The sequence below is a fragment of the Haliotis rufescens genome, unplaced genomic scaffold (genome assembly GCF_023055435.1).
Source record: "Haliotis rufescens isolate VD_foot unplaced genomic scaffold, xgHalRufe1.0.p SCAF_3, whole genome shotgun sequence".
NCBI classification, from domain to species: domain Eukaryota; kingdom Metazoa; phylum Mollusca; class Gastropoda; order Lepetellida; family Haliotidae; genus Haliotis; species Haliotis rufescens.
In genome coordinates, this window is record NW_025964001.1 from 21712126 (window position 1) to 21733168 (window position 21043).

The window sequence follows — 21043 nt, forward strand, 5'->3', positions numbered from 1 at the left end:
ATCAGGTGGTCACAGTGACTTAGCTGCCCTGATTCCTTGACTGGTATCCAAGTCAGATAGGGTATTTGGAATACACACATTTAACCAGACATTTATCCGCCATGTTTTTTTGATGCCACGATTATAGCCACACTTATGAAAACATATAATTCATACAGTTTTTGGCGAGGTGGCAAAAATGGCTTCAGAAAAAATTAAAGAAAGTTTAAAAAAGTTATGAAGGAAGGAACTTGTGCACATCCCTCACCAAAATGCCCTAAGGTGTCCAGTAATATGTATTCTTGCCTCATAGACTCAGGAGCACAATATGCCCTCAGTGCTGTATGCCCCAAGTGCTCTTTGCCCCCAGTGCTTTATTCCCCCATTGCTCTATGCACCCAGTGCTCTATCCCCCCAGTGCTCTTTGCCCCCAGTGCTCTATGTCCCCAGTGCTCTATGCCCCCAGTGCCCTATCCCCCCAGTGTCCTATGCCCCCAGTGCTCTATGTCCCCAGTGCTCTATCCCCCAGTGCTCTATGCCCCCGTGCTCTTTGCCCCAGTGCTCTTTGCCCCAGTGCTCTATGCCCCCAGTGCTCTTTTCCCCCAGTGCTCTATGCCCCCCAGTGCTCTATGCCCCCAGTGCTCTATCCCCCAGTGCTCTATGCCCCCGTGCTCTATGCCCCCTTGCTCTTTGCCCCAGTGCTCTATGCCCCCGTGCTCTTTGCCCCAGTGCTCTATGCCCCCAGTGCTCTATGCCCCCAGTGCTCTATTCCCCCATTGTTCTTTGCCCCCATTGTTCTTTGCCCCCAGTGCTCTATCCCCCCAGTGCTCTATCCCCCCAGTGCTCTATGCCCCCAGTGCTCTATGCCCCCAGTGCTCTTTGCCCCCAGTGCTCTATGCCCCCAGTGCTCTATGCCCCCAGTGCTCTTTGCCCCCAGTGCTCTATCCCCCCAGTGCTCTATGCCCCCATTGTTCTTTGCCCCCAGTGCTCTATGCCCCCAGTGCTCTTTGCCCCAGTGCTCTATGCCCCCATTGTTCTTTGCCCCCAGTGCTTTATCCCCCCATTGTTCTTTGCCCCCAGTGCTTGGAAAATAAAAAAATAGAAAAATCAGTTTAAAATCTAGTCTGGGAAATCTAGTCTGTTTTTCAGTATGAGTATCATCATTATTTGAGAGAATAATATCTCCTTAATAGCAGCTGTTACAAACTGATACTGTCTGGAACATCTGTCACATTGTGTTAATGATTTAGTCGTGGGCCATTAATTGGACAGTTACACTTGCTTTGTCAATCCAATACATGCTATATATAGTGCTTTTACCATCACAGTAAATATGTCAAATGTGGTACACATTTAGTCCTAATCTCATTAAAATCAGATCTTAGTTTTCATTACCGCTAAACAAAGATCTGAGGACATCACATTACAGGTCACGTCAGAACGACCTTTCGTGAATTTTGACCGACCAATGAAATGACTGACAAGAAATCGACATTGGCCAATCAGAAGGCAGCTTTCTCGAGCTTCGAAACATATTTTGATGTATTCTCGATTAAAAAATTTAAAACTGATAAGAAGAACATTCTGGAATGGCTTATAGATGGCCTAGATTGAATGGATATAATCATAAAACCTGTAACTGTCGTTGGGAATACCCCGTGTTAAATATATCGTGGTTGTATGATTAGAAAACACATTCCAACTGACACTTTCATGATCTGGTAAGTGACGCTCTGATTGGTTGGATGAATGGTCGTGCTGACGTGACCCGTATTGGGATGTCCTCAGATCTTTGTTTAGCGGTAGCGTGAACTAAGATCTGATTTTAATGAGATTGCATTTAGTCCAGGTACGACTGAAGCATGACATGCCCTTCAAAACACTTCATATTTGGTCCTTTAAGTTTAATGGCCAATATGATAAAATGTTTAAATATGGCTAAAACTGTTCCAGATGGAAGTCAGTATAAAACATCTCCAAATTTGTATGTAGCATTGCTCTGAATAGTAATCTAATCAATTCACTGAAACATATGTGTGAAAATCTGATAAAATCGAATGAAAAAGGGGTACAGATGGCCTGGTAAACTTTGCTGTGCAGTGTTGCCTCCCTTTGTGATGCCTGGATCTTCTTTCTCTCGGGGGCAAGTCCATGATTCACTCCAGTTATTTTCCTTGGTCTGTAAGCACAATACTGTGCTCATACGGTTTTACAATGTGAAAAAGCTGGGCTGTCTTCCCATATTAACCTACATGATGTATGTGAGATACTAACACCAGGCATTAAACCCAACTCACTCACTTACAAAACAGCTCTGGTATGTTTACAGGGCCGTGAGCTGATCACAGGGGAGGTGGGTCCTGACGCCTGCTACTTCCGTCTGCATCTGAACCAGTACAACACCATAGAGACCATCACCTGCCTCTCTAAACAGGTACATTGCCTATACAAGGGCCGCCATGTGTAGTCAAGTGGCCCTGATCATTGATAAACAGTTGATATAAGATATTATTACATTGTATGTGCACGAGTGCAAATATCACGCGCACCAGTGTGTTGTTTACATCATGTGGACGGCATTGTTGACATCCTTCGAATCTTATTGTGACGTAGGGTCAGAATGACATCACACTAGAAATGATGTCATAGCTGAAGATTGTTGACTTCATACGATAATTGTGTTTTTCTAAGACGGTGGTCATGATCAATGCATTTTTCCAAAGGGGACCAAAAAAAAATAATTAAGAAATAATAGGTAATAAAGAAATTAATGTACTTGCATGTGTGTCATACTGATTTTACGAAACTCCTGTACGAATTCATGTATTACCCTTGCTCCCAATCATGAAATACACAAATTCTGACACTCGTTTCGTCAAAATCAGTATGACAGACAGACAGACGAGTATAATATTCTTTATATCTCATCCATGTGGGTTGGTTATGTTACCCAGTTAATTGAAGTTAGTATTTAGTAACAAGGAATACTTGTAAAGAAACCACTATAAGTGTGTGTGGAGTTATGTCCTTTAGATGCCACGATCCGATCAATATTGGCATTTCTTTTTAGTCCCTGATATGGTCCCTACTGATGATTGTGGGTTTAACAAAATACAGGATATCTACCATGTGTATCACTTCATGTATTTCCCTGACATCGTGATGTGACTGAAGTGTTGGTGAAAGCAGCATCACTCACACACAGGATTCAGAGAAACCTTCACTGTTTAAATCTTGTTTCCGTATTCGATGTAATAAGCGCCCAGGGTGCTCTCAAAATTAGATATAGGAGGCTCTTATTAGAATATTATTTTGGTGGAATTGAAAGATAAATTTTGTGGTTTATGCTGACAGCCTGATATGTTTATAAACGACAGATATATTTTCCAGAATTTAATTGCCCATAATTAAGGGTGCATGTAACACATGAGTGCGTATTATACGCGAATAAATAAGTCTTGTGTACACTGATCAATCGGAAGGAGTGCTAATTGGGATTGTTAACTAGCCAATATATTAGCAACTATTAGAGCAGGGTGCTTATTACGTTGATTACGGTATTAAGTTTTGCATCCCAAATAACCCATGCATTTCAAACACTTGCTATTAAATTGTACATACGACAGTAGTGATTTCTGAATTTGAACTCCAACCTGCAGCTGAATCTGTTAATTTGCTCTCTCCACAGCCTGTGCCAGCAAGCAACTTGATATGTCTGTTTGGTATTCACGAACGTTATCTCAACAACATGCTGTCCAGGTATGAAGAGGGCCTAATCAAAGACTTCTACAGGTAACTATTCAGCCTCACAGTCCCTCATCCATATTATTTCCCCTTCCACCCAGCCCTTACTCTAATGCTATAGCACTAAATGAAGCAAGTCTACATTTCCCCTTCCACCCAGCCCTTACTCTAATGCTATAGCACTAAATGAAGCAAGTCTACATTTCCCCTTCCACCCAGCCCTTACTCTTATGCTATAGCACTAAATGAAGCAAGTCTACATTTCCCCTTCCACCCAGCCCTTACTCTTATGCTATAGCACTAAATGAAGCAAGTCTACATTTCCCCTTCCAGCCACCCTTTACTCTAATGCTATAGCACTAAATGAAGCAAGTCTACATTTCCCCTTCCAGCCAGCCCTTACTCTAATGCTATAGCACTAAATGAAGCAAGTCTACATTTCCCCTTCCAGCCAGCCCTTACTCTAATGCTATAGCACTAAATGAAGCAAGTCTACATTTCCCCTTCCAGCCAGCACTTACTCTAATGCTATAGCACTAAATGAAGCAAGTCTACATTTCCCCTTCCAGCCAGCCCTTACTCTAATGCTATAGCACTAAATGAAGCAAGTCTACATTTCCCCATCCAGCCAGCCCTTACTCTAATGCTATAGCACTAAATGAAGCAAGTCTACATTTCCCCTTCCAGCCAGCCCTTACTCTAATGCTATAGCACTAAATGAAGCAAGTCTACATTTCCCCTTCCAGCCAGCCCTTACTCTAATGCTATAGCACTAAATGAAGCAAGTCTACATTTCCCCATCCAGCCAGCCCTTACTCTAATGCTATAGCACTAAATGAAGCAAGTCTACATTTCCCCTTCATCCCAGCCCTTACTCTTATGCTATAGCACTAAATGAAGCAAGTCTACATTTCCCCTTCCAGCCAGCCCTTACTCTAATGCTATAGCACTAAATGAAGCAAGTCTACATTTCCCCTTCCAGCCAGCCCTTACTCTAATGCTATAGCACTAAATGAAGCAAGTCTACATTTCCCCTTCCAGCCAGCACTTACTCTAATGCTATAGCACTAAATGAAGCAAGTCTACATTTCCCCTTCCAGCCAGCCCTTACTCTAATGCTATAGCACTAAATGAAGCAAGTCTACATTTCCCCTTCCAGCCAGCCCTTACTCTAATGCTATAGCACTAAATGAAGCAAGTCTACATTTCCCCATCCAGCCAGCCCTTACTCTAATGCTATAGCACTAAATGAAGCAGGTCTACATTTCCCCTTCCAGCCAGCCCTTACTCTAATGCTATAGCACTAAATGAAGCAAGTCTACATTTCCCCTTCCAGCCAGCCCTTACTCTAATGCTATAGCACTAAATGAAGCAAGTCTACATTTCCCCTTCCAGCCAGCCCTTACTCTAATGCTATAGCACTAAATGAAGCAAGTCTACATTTCCCCTTCCAGCCAGCCCTTACTCTAATGCTATAGCACTAAATGAAGCAAGTCTACATTTCCCCATCCAGCCAGCCCTTACTCTAATGCTATAGCACTAAATGAAGCAAGTCTACATTTCCCCTTCATCCCAGCCCTTACTCTTATGCTATAGCACTAAATGAAGCAAGTCTACATTTCCCCTTCCAGCCAGCCCTTACTCTAATGCTATAGCACTAAATGAAGCAAGTCTACATTTCCCCTTCCAGCCAGCCCTTACTCTAATGCTATAGCACTAAATGAAGCAAGTCTACATTTCCCCTTCCAGCCAGCACTTACTCTAATGCTATAGCACTAAATGAAGCAAGTCTACATTTCCCCTTCCAGCCAGCCCTTACTCTAATGCTATAGCACTAAATGAAGCAAGTCTACATTTCCCCTTCCAGCCAGCCCTTACTCTAATGCTATAGCACTAAATGAAGCAAGTCTACATTTCCCCATCCAGCCAGCCCTTACTCTAATGCTATAGCACTAAATGAAGCAGGTCTACATTTCCCCTTCCAGCCAGCCCTTACTCTAATGCTATAGCACTAAATGAAGCAAGTCTACATTTCCCCTTCCAGCCAGCCCTTACTCTAATGCTATAGCACTAAATGAAGCAAGTCTACATTTCCCCTTCCAGCCAGCCCTTACTCTAATGCTATAGCACTAAATGAAGCAAGTCTACATTTCCCCTTCCAGCCAGCCCTTACTCTAATGCTATAGCACTAAATGAAGCAGGTCTACATTTCCCCTTCCACCCAGACCTTACTCTAATGCTATAGCACTAAATGAAGCAAGTTTACATTTTCTAGAGGTTCTGAATCACCCATCTCACTTGGGCTCCTTTTCAATTTAAATGTAGTTGCTTGTTTGTTCAGAGACTAAGTGTTAGTCTAGTAATTGTTGTGTAACTGCCTTTGGTTATACCCGGCATTGTCTTCCAGCATGCACTAGCCTACCTCATTTGTTGCAATAAGCACAGAATTATATTATTAATCAATATTGACATTATTACAGGTAAACGTTCCCATGATGTTAATGATATATGTGTGAGATAATTGTTACTTCTGCTTCCTGGATGAGAGATGAACATCTTGCTGTAGATTATTGTTATTACAGAGAAGGGTCACACAAAGATCACCTCTAGTTTCAGCAAATTAATCAGGGGGACCCCATGGGTTTATACTTGTGACACCACAGTGCAATATTTATTCTAATGGGAACAAAATGGAATGAAATAAACATTGAACCCAAATAAATATTGTTTTTCTAATCCAACCAAGTGTGACTGTTATCTCTGTGTTGAAAAATGAAGAATCAAATATCATTAAAATACTGATGTTTTTCATCGTCAACCCTTCCACAGCACACAGTTTATTGACCCAAAATAAAATATGGTTTTATGATCAAATCAAGAACAGCTGTGTTGATTTTGAGTAGAAAAAGAAGAAGAATAGAATGTTATCAAATGGCTGTTGTTTTTCGTTATCAACACTTCCACAGCGTACATTTATCATAATATAACCTCATCGTTTGTCTGGCAGCTATTTCCAGCAGTCCTGGAGCATGGCTATCTACCACGACAGATTCCCGGACTTCCGGGATGAGATCCGAGAGCTGCTCATCACCAGTCCGGTCAGTGTATACTTTGTTAAAGACCTTTTTGTGTATTTTTGCCTGCGTGATTTCTTAACCCTGTGGGGGCACGGGTGGCCCAGTCGTCTAAGGTGCTGCGATTCGCTGTGCAGAGTTGCGTCCCTTGGGCATGCCAGAAACCTATGATTGTGGGTTTGAATCCCGGTTCGCCCCAATTATGTTTCTAGGTTTGTCAGCACTATACCCGTGTTCGTGGGTTTCACAGAAGTGGTAAACGTCTTAGACCTGCATCACTTCAGGCTTTCCTCCCACAGTAAGCTGACACGCCGCGATATAACTAGAATAATGTTAAAAGCGGCGTTAAACCCAACTCACTCACTCTTAACCCTGTGGATATATTCTGGTGCGGAATAGATCTCAAGACCTATGCTTAATATGACAACTTATGACATTGGGATCTGCACCATTAGTGATGGCACCAATGAAGACTCTTGTCAACCATTGTTTTACTAGCTCCAGGTCTCATTACACTCAGCTGTAACTGATCTACCTACAGTGAGGGGCGGTCAGGTAGCCTCGTGGTCAAAGCATTCACCCGTCACGCCGAAGACCCGGGTTTCATTCCTGACATGGGTACAATGTGTGAAGCCCATTTCTGGTGTCCCCCACCATGATATTGCTGGAATATTGCTAAAAGCGGCGTAAAACCACCCTCACTCACTCACTCTACCTTCAGTGTACACTCACTCACTCACTCACTCTAGACCTTCCTAGTATTGTGTGGGTATTGTTATTACATAATATGGTCTCTGTGGAATGTCATTCCTCAACATGCCCAAGACCTGTTTTCATCCAAATGTTATAGTGAAGTCTTTTTATGTACTAACATATCGGGGGGGCACGGGTGGCCCAGTCGTCTAAGGCGCCGCGATTCGCTGTGCAGAGTTGCGTCCCTTGGGCACGCCAGAAACCTATGATTGTGGGTTCGAATCCCGGTTCGCCCCGATTATGTTTCAAGGTTTGTCAGCACCATACCCGTGCTCGTGGGTTTCACCGAAGTGGTAAACGTCTGAGACCTGCATCACTTCGGGCTTTCCTCCCACATTAAGCTGACACGGCGCGATATAACTGGAATACTGTTAAAAGTGGCGTAAAACCCAACTCACTCACTCACTCACTCACTAACATATCGGAAAAGGATAACCCTGCAATAGTGCTTGATGAACATAGAGTTTAACAGACTTCACAATGGCTGGTCTTCCTCAGTGTTTCATTATGACCCTACTCGTATCATAGCATCTTGTCTTCAGCCTTCTTGCTCCAATGTTTAAAAGAAGTTGATAGCATTATTTATCCAGAAAGAAGAAATGTCTCACTTAACGTTTACAGGTTTTCTTACAGAGGGGGACTGATTTAGAGGTTGTCTTGTGATGCTATGCTTTTGTCATGACTTATGTTGCCTGTGTTGAATCTGGGTCATATAGTTCCCCAGGTCATTAAGCATGTTGAGAGGGCAATCCAGGGATTATCTAGACCTGCCCAGAGGCTAATATTCTGCCTCAAGTCTACAGCAAATGTCAGTCGAAATTACCAAATTTGAATTATAAATCTCCCAATTCATGTAATAACTGATAAATAATGTTTTGGCTTTGTTGAGGAACCTGTATTTCACTGATAACAGGGCCAATAAAGAGGAAAAGGTTTAATGATTAGTTTTATATTATTGCATTGAATGCCATCTCAAAATACAATGTCAAAGTATCTTTGAGTTCAAGAAAATAAGAACTTTAGAAATATCCCAATTTTGAAAAAATAATGGGTTTTCTTTTTTTTTCTTTTTTTTTTGGAAGCACATAGTTAAGAATTCCAGATAAGTCCCTGAGATGAAGATGGTAGGTCCCATTAAAAATGCAGCTAACTGTGCGTTATCTTCCTCCAACATGATGGACTATTCCTGCCCACCACTGGTTCTACTGGCTCAGACTTCATTACATACAGGCTAGCATGACATAGCTGGAGTAGTGCTGACTGTGGCATAAAACAACATTCTCTCACTCCTATCTTATGTGTGTTTGTATATCGTATGCAGGAGGAAGCACTGGAAGCCCTAGAGGAGAAGGTTCGGATGGTGGTTGATGATGAAATATCGGTGAGTAAATTTCAGTCTTAAACTTTGAGAAAAAAAACCACCATCACCATTGAGATACAGATAAAGGTTTGGTTGATGATGGAGAACTGGTTGTTGGATGCGGGTCAGTGTTTGAAGAGAATCTGTTTTTGATGAAATATTCTGTGGGAGTAAGACTAATAATGATAAACTCTGTTATCCATACATGAGGAAAGATGGTCTCCTACAGGAGAAAGTTTGTGTAATATTTTGTAAATCTGCAATACAAAAATGTACACTTTCTAAAGAAAAACATCTTCTCACTTCCACACAAGACCCTAGGATGTCGAGGCTGTTATGGATGTAGGTAGAAACAGTTTAAATCTGATATAAGACTTGCTAGCCCATAGTTATAATGAAAGAATTGGATTTAGAGAAATGGAAATCAGTATGCCATATTTAAATTTCATGTACCATGTGTGGATTCTGGGTTAAAATAGGTCCGCAGCAACCTATGCTGGTCGTAAGAGGCGACAAGATGACTGACTTGTATAAAGACAGTCTGTGTTCAAGTTTGGAAGTAACTCTTTTCGTAGTACACAATGGCTTTGTGCAGGATAATAATAATCTTTGTGAAATGGATATAATTTGTATCCTGTAGGTCCCCCCAAATGCATGTTGAAATATTAAAAAAAAGAAATATTACACCAGTGTGGACGAGGCTTCTCTTTGTATGACAGCTGAACAATAACTGGTTATGTACATCAGTATCATCAGTGGTAGCAACTAACGTTCATTTGTCCTTGCAATGATAACATATAGCAAAACACTTAAAGATGCCAAATTTCTACTAGTCCTTATGATACATTAACTATTGGGCAATTTCACAAGGACAACAGGACTAGTGCCAATTTCTAATGTTGATTATGTGAGGTGGCGGCAACAGATTGCATTTAGCATCCCAGCACTGTTGCCTGCAGTCACCGTTAGGCATTGTCGAACTCTGCAATTGTAAAATAGCTTGCCGGATGTAGATGCATCATATACCAATATGCTTACGTTACCATATGTTCTTACGTTATATGTGCTTTGTATAATGGGCTGGTGGCCCATTTACTAAATAAACTCATTGCACGCAATAACATACACGAATTAATAATATTATGATGGATGGATGGATGGATAGGTGGGTAGGTGGATGGATGGATGGATGGATGGGTGGGTTGGTTGGTGGATGGATGGATGGATGGATGGATAGGTGGGTAGGTGGATGGATGGATGGATGGATGGGTGGATGGATGGATGGATGGATGGATGGGTTGGTGGATGGATGGATGGGTGGGTGGGTGGGTTGCTTGATGGATGGATGGATGGATGGGTGGGTGGGTGGTTTGGTGGATGGATGGATGGATGGATGGATGGGTGGGTGGGTGGTTTGATGGATGGATGGATGGATGGGTGGGTTGGTGGATGGATGGATGGATGGATGGATGGGTGGGTGGATGGATGGATGGGTGGGTTGCTTGATGGATGGATGGATGGGTGGGTGGGTGGTTTGGTGGATGGATGGATGGATGGATGGATGGATGGGTAGGTGGATGGATGGATGGATGGATGGATGGATGGGTTGGTGGATGGATGGATGGGTGGGTGGGTTGCTTGATGGATGGATGGATGGATGGGTGGGTGGGTGGTTTGGTGGATGGATGGATGGATGGGTGGGTGGGTGGGTGGGTGGGTTGATGGATGGATGGATGGATGGGTGGGTTGGTGGATGGATGGATGGATGGATGGGTGGGTGGATGGATGGATGGATGGATGGATGGATATGTCAAGTTTAAGTAGAGAAGGAATATTTTACAAATTATGTAATACACTATAGGGACTGAGTGAGTTATATATATGATATTACTAGTGAGCTGTTGTAGCAATATGACGTGAAACCTGCTGCTCATATAAAAATGGAGAGGAAAAAATCTTAAAAGGATTATGTTTTTCTTGTTGCTGAATTCAAGATTATGTGTTCTCCACAAGAAAAGTGTACTCAACAGCAAGACAGTAGGTTACAACAGGTTAAAGGAAAAGACATGCTTTATTAACTGACAGGAAACATGGCAACATATTCACATAAGTTCAGATCAAGACATATTTAGATTCTATAAATTTTATTTCCATCCTACTGACAAGGATCTTTCACAAAATAGATTTCAGCAACCCATGCATTTTGTAAGAGACGATTAACAGGATCATGTGGTCAGACTCACTGACTTGGTTGATGCGTGTCATTGTATCCCCATTGCGTAGATCCATGCCCAGGATGTCAATCACTGGATTGTCTGGTCCAGACTTGATTAGTTACAGATCGCCATCATATAGATTGAATATTGCTGAGTGTGGTGTTAAACAACAAACAAACAAAAAAATCTGTAAAACAAGGAATAAAGATTGTCTGGCCTGAAGATGAAAGTCGATATTAATGTTGTTCAGTGATAGCCTATAAACACGCACCAGCAACACATATTTCATTCTGTCATATCTAATTCATATTCATAAAACAAATGTTTGTGATATTTTGTCATTAATATTATTTTATCGGACCTGAAATCATTTCTATCTAGATTCCAAATAGCTCTTCATTATGTGCTAAATCAAGCAGTTTATTGAGTATGTGACAGTGATGAGTGTGTGATTGACAGCTAATGACATGGTCGCCCCATTAAGATGCTATCTGTACCAGGACCACAGTGAGATAGCCCCTGATGATATACAATCAGAAGGTTAAGTAGATCCATGGAGGAAGGGAAAAAGACAAATAGTTATTGACCTAGTTGGAAATCTTATCTGTTGATGAAAGGTTTTTGGAGTGCCTTTAAGGTAGATGTCGACTAGGATGGCAAGACGTTCGGTTGATTGCTAATGATGGACCGATGACATATATGTTTTGGGGCGCAATAATGTGAAAAAAGCAGGCTATTAACTTGACTGTATTGGAATGTAATATTACAAAGAATAAATTAAGGTTATTTTGAAAACATCCTGACATTCTGAAACAGTGAATCATTGGTTCGAAGTAATTTCACTTTGTATGCAGCAGTTATGTCTGGACGAAGGGTTTTTTGAACAGGGTATGTACTAATGAGGTGTCTTTGTATCTGTAATGATAGAAATTACTTATTAAACAAATGGAGTTACTATTTCTATGCTTTATCAGAAAGTAACAATTATTTAGAATTTAATCAGATTATTTGTTAACGCAAGGATGGCCTAGTCGTCTAAGGCACCGCAATTTGCTGTGCAGAGTTGCATCCCTTGGGCGCACCAGAAACCTATGATCATGGATTTGAATCCTAGTTCTCCCTGATTATGTTTCAAAGTTTGTGAGCACTGTACTCGTGGATTTCACCAAAGTGGTAAGCGTCTTGAGACCTGCATCACTTCGGACGTTCCTCCCACATAAAGCTGACACACTGTGATTTAACTGGAAACTGTGCTAACATTTTGTCCTATTAATGATAAGCTTATATGTACTGAAGGCTAAAAAGTGCAACCAGGATATCAAATATTATATGTAAGGATGTAATATGTAACTGTGGTGTCAGTATGATCTGTGTCTTGATACTAAGGTTGTCATACAATATATATTTGATATAATTCATGTGACACTTAGTTTAAGGAGTAGCTATCCATCTTTATAGGGAACGACAAGATCAAACCCAAAAATTTTCAGGCAGGAGTAAATTTTCATAATTCCCATGAAAACCCTACCTCTATTACATCATTGCCATAATCCTATACTGTCACACTATCAAAATCTTTAGATTTTCAACAGAAATCTTCACCATCGGGTATCCATATAATCAGTGGTATGGATAGTAGTCTGCCATTGCTCAGTTCTCTTTCACATGCGTGAGGCAGAAAGCCTTACTTCTTTCCTGCGTGTGCCAGAGTGACCATCTGAAACAAATTCTGAGTATTCTTGCACACTTTGGTAGTTTGTCACACTGTAGTTAATCTCTATTGTCAAAAAATATTCAGGTAGGATTACATGTTAATTATTGTCCCCCTGGTATGTAATATTGGAGAATATAGTAATCTGCTTGTCTGTCCGCCTGTAATCATTTTTTGTCCGGACCATATCTCTAAACTAATAGGTATTCGTTCATGAAACTTTGCACACACAAAGACCAGGACGCAGCTGGTGCCTTTTGCTATTTATTGGTTTATATTTTTTCTGTTTCCATGGCAATAAGTTTGACTTTGACTCTGGTCAGACCACAGGATTGTCTGGACATCTATTCACCAGTGAAGGTAGCCAAAGTAACAGAGGGGAAATGTTTGAGTAAACATATATATCTATATTTCTATTAGGCTGCAGGATATAAGATTTCTAGTTTAATGTAAAAGTGAGCTTCAGTAACTATAGCTCAGTAATTATTCTTGTATAACAACAGACAGATTAGATAGGAATACCCTCAACAAGTTGGACAGATCACTCTCGTTGGACTTGCTGTAACAATCAGATGATTTGTTCTTTCGAATTTGTGGGGGATGGAGGGAAGTGTACTCTTCCGATGACGCCTGTTCAACAAGATATGATAAGGGTCCTTTCTTTTTTGGCCAACAGGATATTCATTATTTAAAAATTAGCAAAAGCCTTCAGAAATTGTTGTGAAAGTTGGTGGATGTGTTTGTATGGAAGAGAATTAGAGAATTCATTTCAAAACTTGCATGTTGATTTTCGGATAAGATGTAGATAAACTAGTAAGAAATATGGTAAAATATCCAGATCTCTGACTTACTCATGGTTAGATTTTCTCTCTTGAAGTTGGAACAAATGTCCTTTTCCGCTTGTAAATGTTAACTATTTATATGAACTTGATCATGTCACTCACTCATGAGGTTCAGGTAGGATTTTCAATGTGGCCTCCATCTTAGCAGTGAACATCAATATCATGCTGTGACCTCCAATAAGAATTATCATGAGTCCCTGGTATCAAAGTATGGACACTGCAATAACTGGCTGTTTTTGAAGAAATACTGACCTGCTCAACGTATGGCCAAGTGTGCTACAGTGTCAAGGTACTATTTTGGAAAATAAAATACAGTTGACAACTGTTGTAAATTCCGTTTTTCCTTGAGATAAAACCTAGAATGTATGGTGTGTTTGTCAGAGCACCAGTCCATTGTCTCCCCTGTCAGTCGATCCTCTCATTACTAGCAGAATGTACAACCACTGGTAATGCTCTAGAGGCATGACTGTTATTTGGCCCAAGTTCTCCTGCAAGGAAAACATACCCTACCCTACTGTGAGACTGAGCTTGTCCAGGAACACGGCTTGCCTTGAGACACTGTCTGACCCATTTCCTGGAGGTCCTGGAGTTCCAGAACTGGACATGCCACTTTAAGTCATGTCATGTATGCATATTTCATTATCAAGCCAACATTGTTTCATTTAGGACCATGTGGGTTTCAGTTTGGTACAGTTTATTCCAAGGGTGTGATGATGAAAAAGATCATTTTAATGTGGTTTTTAAATTCAGCATTTCAATCTGGAATCTCAGTTCAGTTCTTGTGTCAGAGAAAAGAAGTAGGGGCATTTTTCTAGTGGTTGGTATGCCAGCTGTTTTGTTGATCATGATGAGTGGTCTTGAATGTAGGTCTTATCAATAGGATAGTTACATATCACAAAAGACCATCAGATGAACATGCCGCAGTATTCTGTATTTGCCAGTTCCCACAGTCACTTCAAGATGACTATTGTTGTTCTTGGTGAAATGTTAAAGGTTATGTCATTCCTGTGTCAAGTTTAACCAAGGTCATTGTTGGGCCCGCAATATTTCTTTAGTTTGTTATACATGGTTTCCATTTGCAAATTTATTTTATAGTATTAGCAGTATGTTGTTGACCTGTATTCAACGTAATAAGCGCCCAGTGCGCTCTCAAAATTAGAAATAGGGGGCCCTTATAAGAATATTATTTTGGTGGAAAAAACCCAGAGTTGAAAGATAATTTTCGTGGTTTATGCTGACAGCCTGAAATGTTTATGTACGTCAGATATATTTGTCTAGAATATCATTGCCCATAATTAAGGGTGCATATAACATATGAGTGCGTATTGTACACGAATAAATAAGTCTTGGGAACATTGATCAATCGGAAGGGGTGCTAATTAGGATTGTTCACTAGCCAATATATTAGCAAATACCGACATGGGCGCTTATTAGAGCAGTTCACGTTACTTTTGGCAGTGAGTATATATTACTCAAATGAGTGAGTTAATATTTAATGTCGCATTGGCAATATTTCAGCCAAATAGTGACACATATAACTCAGAACAAAGTTATGGTAGTGCATGGGTCCAGGGTTTATGTCATGTTAGAATAGAGACAGTTACCCAGGATAATCATGGTTGTCCTTAACAATCATAATAAGCTTATAAAAAAACTACTGAAAATAATTAAGGACCACCCATTCTTTCATATTACAGCCCTGGTATATGGCATGGCAGATTAACGATAGTAATATGAAAGAATTGGGTGATCCTTTAATTTTTTGAGTTGTATATATGGATACTACCATTCTATGCCGATGTTTCATATTAATTCTAAATGAAGATACAATAATTAAAAATACAGCCCCCACTTTATATATACCGTATTCGACATAATAAGCGCCCAGGGCGCTCTCAAAATTAGAAATAGGGGGCTCTTATTAGAATATTATTTTGTCGAAAAAAACAGAGTTGAAAGATAAATTTCGTGGTTTATGCTGACAGCCTGATATGTTTATATATGACAGATATATTTTTCCAGAATTTAATTGCCCATAATTAAGGGTGCATATAACACAAGAGTGCGTATTATACGCGAATAAATAAGTATTGTGTACATTGATCAATCGGAAAGGGTGCTAATTGGGATTGTACACGAGCCAATATATTAGCAAATATCGCTGTGGGTGCTTTTTACGTCGAATACGGTAACTGACCCAATATGCAGAGCATGGTTTAACCCTTCTGATATGCATAGTGTAATTGGTTTGTAGATATGTTCAACTGAACATCGTGCTGTCATCAGCCACAAAACTTCCAGATACAAACTGAAATGTCTGGGCAGCTAAACTATTCCAGCGCTAGACATCAATCAAACAAAGAGTCCCTCTCTGCATAGCAGTGTGTGAGTGGCTGTGTCTCTATCAACACATCCTACATTGGTGAGCGCAGTATCAGTTGTTGAAGGCTTGTAACACAACACTTGGCGACCAGTGGTCTCATGTTTGCTGTGTAGTTTGGAGATCCCAGATTAAAACGTCACTAATAGTTCAATCAGCAAGTGGTCAATCTATATTCGGGTTTGTTCTTCGCCCCAGATTGATATAGTGCAGAGAACAGCTTTGCTTTGTGTGGAACATGAATAATCATTGGTTATGTTAGGCTCGGTGTTATATTGGCTCTAGTGTTGCCAAATATTGATGTGGGACGTTTTTGAGAGGACTCCACCTGGGACGTGTCTTGTCCGATACTGCCGACCTGTATGGCTATAATATTTATGGATGGCCATTGTTCCCATACCACTGTGGGAGTGTTAGATAGTACTTTTTTTTAGGAAAGGAAAAGAGATTCTGTGCAAGCATTATGATATATATACTAAAACATAATGAAAACATTAACTTGAAATCAGAAAAGATGAGTTTTTGTGCTCATCAAATGAGATTTGAACCTGTATGACGACATTTTTGTGTTTGATTAACTCCTGTCTAGTTACTGAAAACAACTTAATTTGAGTTTTGTGGCCGTAGTTCAAACAACATAAGTTAATCTGTCATAGCATAACGGGATGGCTGGCCTGGTCGTCCAAGGTGCCACACTTTACTCTGCAGAGTTGTGTCCCTTGGTCATGCCAGAGACCTATGATATTTAAATGTGAAAGAATCTATTGTGAATATTGATTATGACTTTTACTGAACCGTATATATAGATTATGGAACTCTACCTATATTTATGAATTATGAAATTCAACCCTATTCAGTCTGTCATAAAATTCTACTCAACATTATGGTCTATCTAATTCTACCGAACATGTTGCAAATTGTGTGTTTCTTAATTCTACCTCATTCTGTGGTTTATTAAATTTTCCCATGTTGTCTTTGCAGATGTCCAAGACACAGCGCAGAGAGTTGCTGGAGGCGTATGCCGGGACGGGCGCCAAGCGGGCGGTGGAGACACGCCTCCTTAGCTTCATCAGCTACAACTACTACCACCTCCCCATGTACGCCAAACCGGGGATGGTGTGAGGCTCCCTCCCTCCCTCTCACACACACTGTACCACTGTAACATAGACATCCATCATACATCACTGTTGTTGTTTATACATGCTGCTGTTGTCCAGTAACTTTAATCATGTCATGATGTTGGAGTTTTTGTAACATTGATTTGATATATTTCTCCTGTTTTGGCAACAAAAAATGCATTAATATATTGATATATTAGTGAAATTATCTGACATTCTGTTAAAATCAGTATTTTGTTAAAAGAAACAAATTAATAGATTCCAATTTAATGACAGCTGATATATTGAAATGTTTGTGAAATTATTTGCTAAAATCAGTATTTTGTATTAAAAAATGGTTTGCTTGACAGATTAGTATTACCGTATTCGACATAATAAGCGCCCAGGGCGCCCTCAAAATTAGAAATAAGGGGCTCTTATTAGAATATAATTTTGGTGAGATAAAACAGAGTCGAAAGATTGTAAATTTTGTGGTTTATGCTGACAGCCTGAAATCATATAAAAGAAGAATCTGTGCGTATTATACAAGATAGACATATTTTCGAGAATTTAATGGCCCATAATTAAGGGTGCTTATCATACACGAATGAATAAGTCTTGTGTACATTGATCAATCGGAAGGGGTGCTAATTGGGATTGTTCACTAGCCAATATATTAGTAAATATCGCCGTGGGCGCTTATTAGAGCGGGGTGCTTATTACGTCGAATACGGTAAGTTTAATCAACCAGATGAAATTCAGTTATGAACAATCTCATGGAGGACCAAAGTTGGAAGTAACACTGTGTTGGTCCATGTTTCTATTCACACCTACCTATATACATCCACTCTTGTGCTGTGTAGGTATAGTGAATGTCATGACAGACCTAGAAAGGTTTTGTGTAGATATAATCATAGTTTTGAATGCACATATTTGTCCTTGATACTCCTATGATTATCTCATACATGTTTTACATTATTCACAATGATATACCTTATCAGTTTTCCATCCGTTGACTCTGCTGGTGCTGGCTTGTCATTGCACGGTCGTAAGCTGCAGCAGCTTCATTGATGTAGGATTTGACTCAGTGACTTCAAGCAGAGCCGGAATGGAGAAGATGAAGCATGTGCTACCGTTTGAGTTTTTGAAACAAAAACAGAAGGAAATGTCATTCTTGACTGACAATGTAATGACCATATTGAGAGAGATTTTTTTATGAATGTTTACATGAATTAAGTCGTAATGAAATACCACTTGTATTTCTTTGAATTGTAAATGTAAAATATAATATGATATATAATATATAAGTACTGTGGTGTCTGTACCTATTCTACATGATCTGTGGTATTCACATTAGTAAACATTCCAATACTCTGTGATATGTTATGTAAATAAAAAAATGTATTGCGTATTTTCATATATATTTTTTATTGCCACTGAGCGCTCGCTCGCTCACACTCACTCACTCACTCACAGTGAGTGAGTGAGTGAGTGTTTTAACGCCGCTTTTAGCAATATTCCAGCAATATCACGGCGGGGGACACCAGAAATGGGCTTCACACATTGTACCCATGTTGGGAATCGAACCCGTTCTTCGGCGTAACGAGTGAACGCTTTAACCACTAGGCTACCCGACCGCCCCTACTCACTCACAGAGCGTATGAAAGTATGAGTGAAAAATGGCAATTTGTTTCAAGTAGTAGTCAGCAATTTCCAGCTCTATCATGGCTGCAAGTAATCAGATCTAGGATGAACAAACCAGTGGTTGATAGCATGAGCAATGATCAACACCGGCCAAGTACACCGACACATTATCAGCCAGCTTAAACATACGACTTTTAGATCCTCCTGAGTCCCTCACCACAATCATGGTGGTTGCTGTACAAGGGACCAGCTCCTTGAGACCCTCATTTGGATCTTAGGAGGAATGTCAGGCCCAATTAAATAGGTATTGCTTGACAACTTGTTATCTATTGCCAATTTATTTTCAGGACTCAGATGCCATTGTAGTTGACAGGGATGAAGATCACAGAAATATAAAAAATAATAATAGCACTGTTTAAAGACGAGGAAAAGCTGTGGTATTTGATACAAGTGGCAGTAAAATATGGAGGTGGGGTGAAATGGGGTTTAACGTCGCGTCCACTTTTATTGCACTTGTATAGCGACGTGCATGTACGTGTGTGTGTTTGTGTGGCTGCTTGTACTAGTCCGGACTGATGCTGATTTATAGTGCTAGCTCACTGAGATACCATGCAGCAGTTTAACATGAATACCCCATTCAGACACAGTATACTGACTCCGAGCCGACCAGTCCTTGTTTTAGCCCCTTAAAGCCGAGCGCCAGACAGGGTAACAACAAGTTGGATCTTTTAACGTCTTTTGGTATGTCGCGGCCGGGGATCGACGATACTGCTTGTTACCCTGCCTGGCGCTTGGGAAAAAACAACTGTCCGGCTCAGCGTCCGTATCAGTGTCCGTATCAGTGTGTTGAGTGTCACGCCTAACTGCGGCATGGTATCACAGTGGCCAAACACTATAAAGAGTGATCATGTATATAAACGGGTATAATTGTCACTTAAGGGACCGACCATTTGAAGTTCTGTTGTTTTTAAAAAATAATAATTTGTTGACGAAAATACTGGAAAAGCATATTATTGCTCTAGTTTTAACACACACAAAAAAGTGCGTTTGATAAACTTATGTTCTGAAAAAGGTGTGCAATATATACTGTTCGGCTTATCTTTTCAGAGAAATATTATTTTAAACTTTTAGTGCAGGAAATGAAGAAAATCCCACCGCTAACAACAAACGTGCTAAAATTCCCTGTAATCTCTACGTGAATACCAAGTTGGGTTTACTGCAGCGGAGATAACATTAGACTGACATAGGGCCCCGAAATAAAGTTATGTATAAGGTTTACTATAACTTATTCTGAAAAGAAACATTCGAGTATTATAAGGAGCCCTTAAGTCTTAAGTAGGTTAGTTGGTAATGCGTGTTGTGAACAAGTGGGTGTTCAGGGTCTGCTCCTCGACGCTGCAATATTGATCGAAGCGGCGTAAAATCCTTCTCATTTCTTTAAGGCCGTGCGAGTATCCAGGTCGTCATCGAAGTTTTTGAGCACCATACCTGGTTAAAGACTGTCGCTAATTAGTTAAACATAGAATAAGCGACAGACTTCAACTAAGTGTGGTGTCACACATCTGAAGTTGTTCCAGCCAGTGTCCCCGACAGCTGTGTCACATACCTGCAATCAAACAAACTCAGTGAAAGTTGCATTCCAACCAACGACCCAGATGCCTCATCAAACACAACTATTTTTAGTAGTTATTAAACAGTTATTAGAATAGGGGTTTGTGTTTTAGCGGTTTGGATACAGCTATATAACATAGGGGCTTGTGTTTTAGTGGTTTGCATACAGGTACATAACATAGGACTTGTGTTTTAGTGGTTTGCATACAGTTATATAGCATAGGTGCTTGTGTTTTAGTGGTTTGCATACAGTTATATAGCATAGGTGCTTGTGTTTTAGTGGTTTGCATACAGTTATATAGCATAGGTGCTTGTGTTTTAGTGGTTTGCATACAGTTATATAACATAGGTGGTTGTGTTTTAGTGGTTTGCATACAGTTATATAGCATAGGTGGTTGTGTTTTAGTGGTTTGCATACAGTTATATAACATAGGTGGTTGTGTTTTAGTGGTTTGCATACAGTTATATAGCATAGGTGCTTGTGTTTTAGTGGTTTGCATACAGTTATATAGCATAGGTGGTTGTGTTTTAGTGGTTTGCATACAGTTATATAACATAGGTGCTTGTGTTTTATTGGTTTGCATACAGTTATATAACATAGGTGCTTGTGGTTTAGTGGTTTGCATACAGTT

General features: G+C 40.2%; 1 protein-coding gene across 2 annotated transcripts in view; it reads left to right on the forward strand.

Annotated features, from left to right (window-relative positions):
- LOC124146452 (cilia- and flagella-associated protein 61-like) overlaps positions 1-17369 on the forward strand; it is a 96810-nt gene extending 79441 nt beyond the window's left edge. For both annotated transcript variants that reach the window (XM_048403902.1, XM_048403903.1), the window contains exons 27-31: positions 2309-2413; positions 3668-3771; positions 6731-6821; positions 8872-8931; positions 17041-17369. In XM_048403902.1, coding sequence (XP_048259859.1) covers positions 2309-2413; positions 3668-3771; positions 6731-6821; positions 8872-8931; positions 17041-17181 — 501 coding nt within the window. In that variant the 3' untranslated portion in view covers positions 17182-17369. The remainder of the gene's footprint in view (positions 1-2308; positions 2414-3667; positions 3772-6730; positions 6822-8871; positions 8932-17040) is intronic.
- Positions 17370-21043: the final 3674 nt, after the last annotated feature.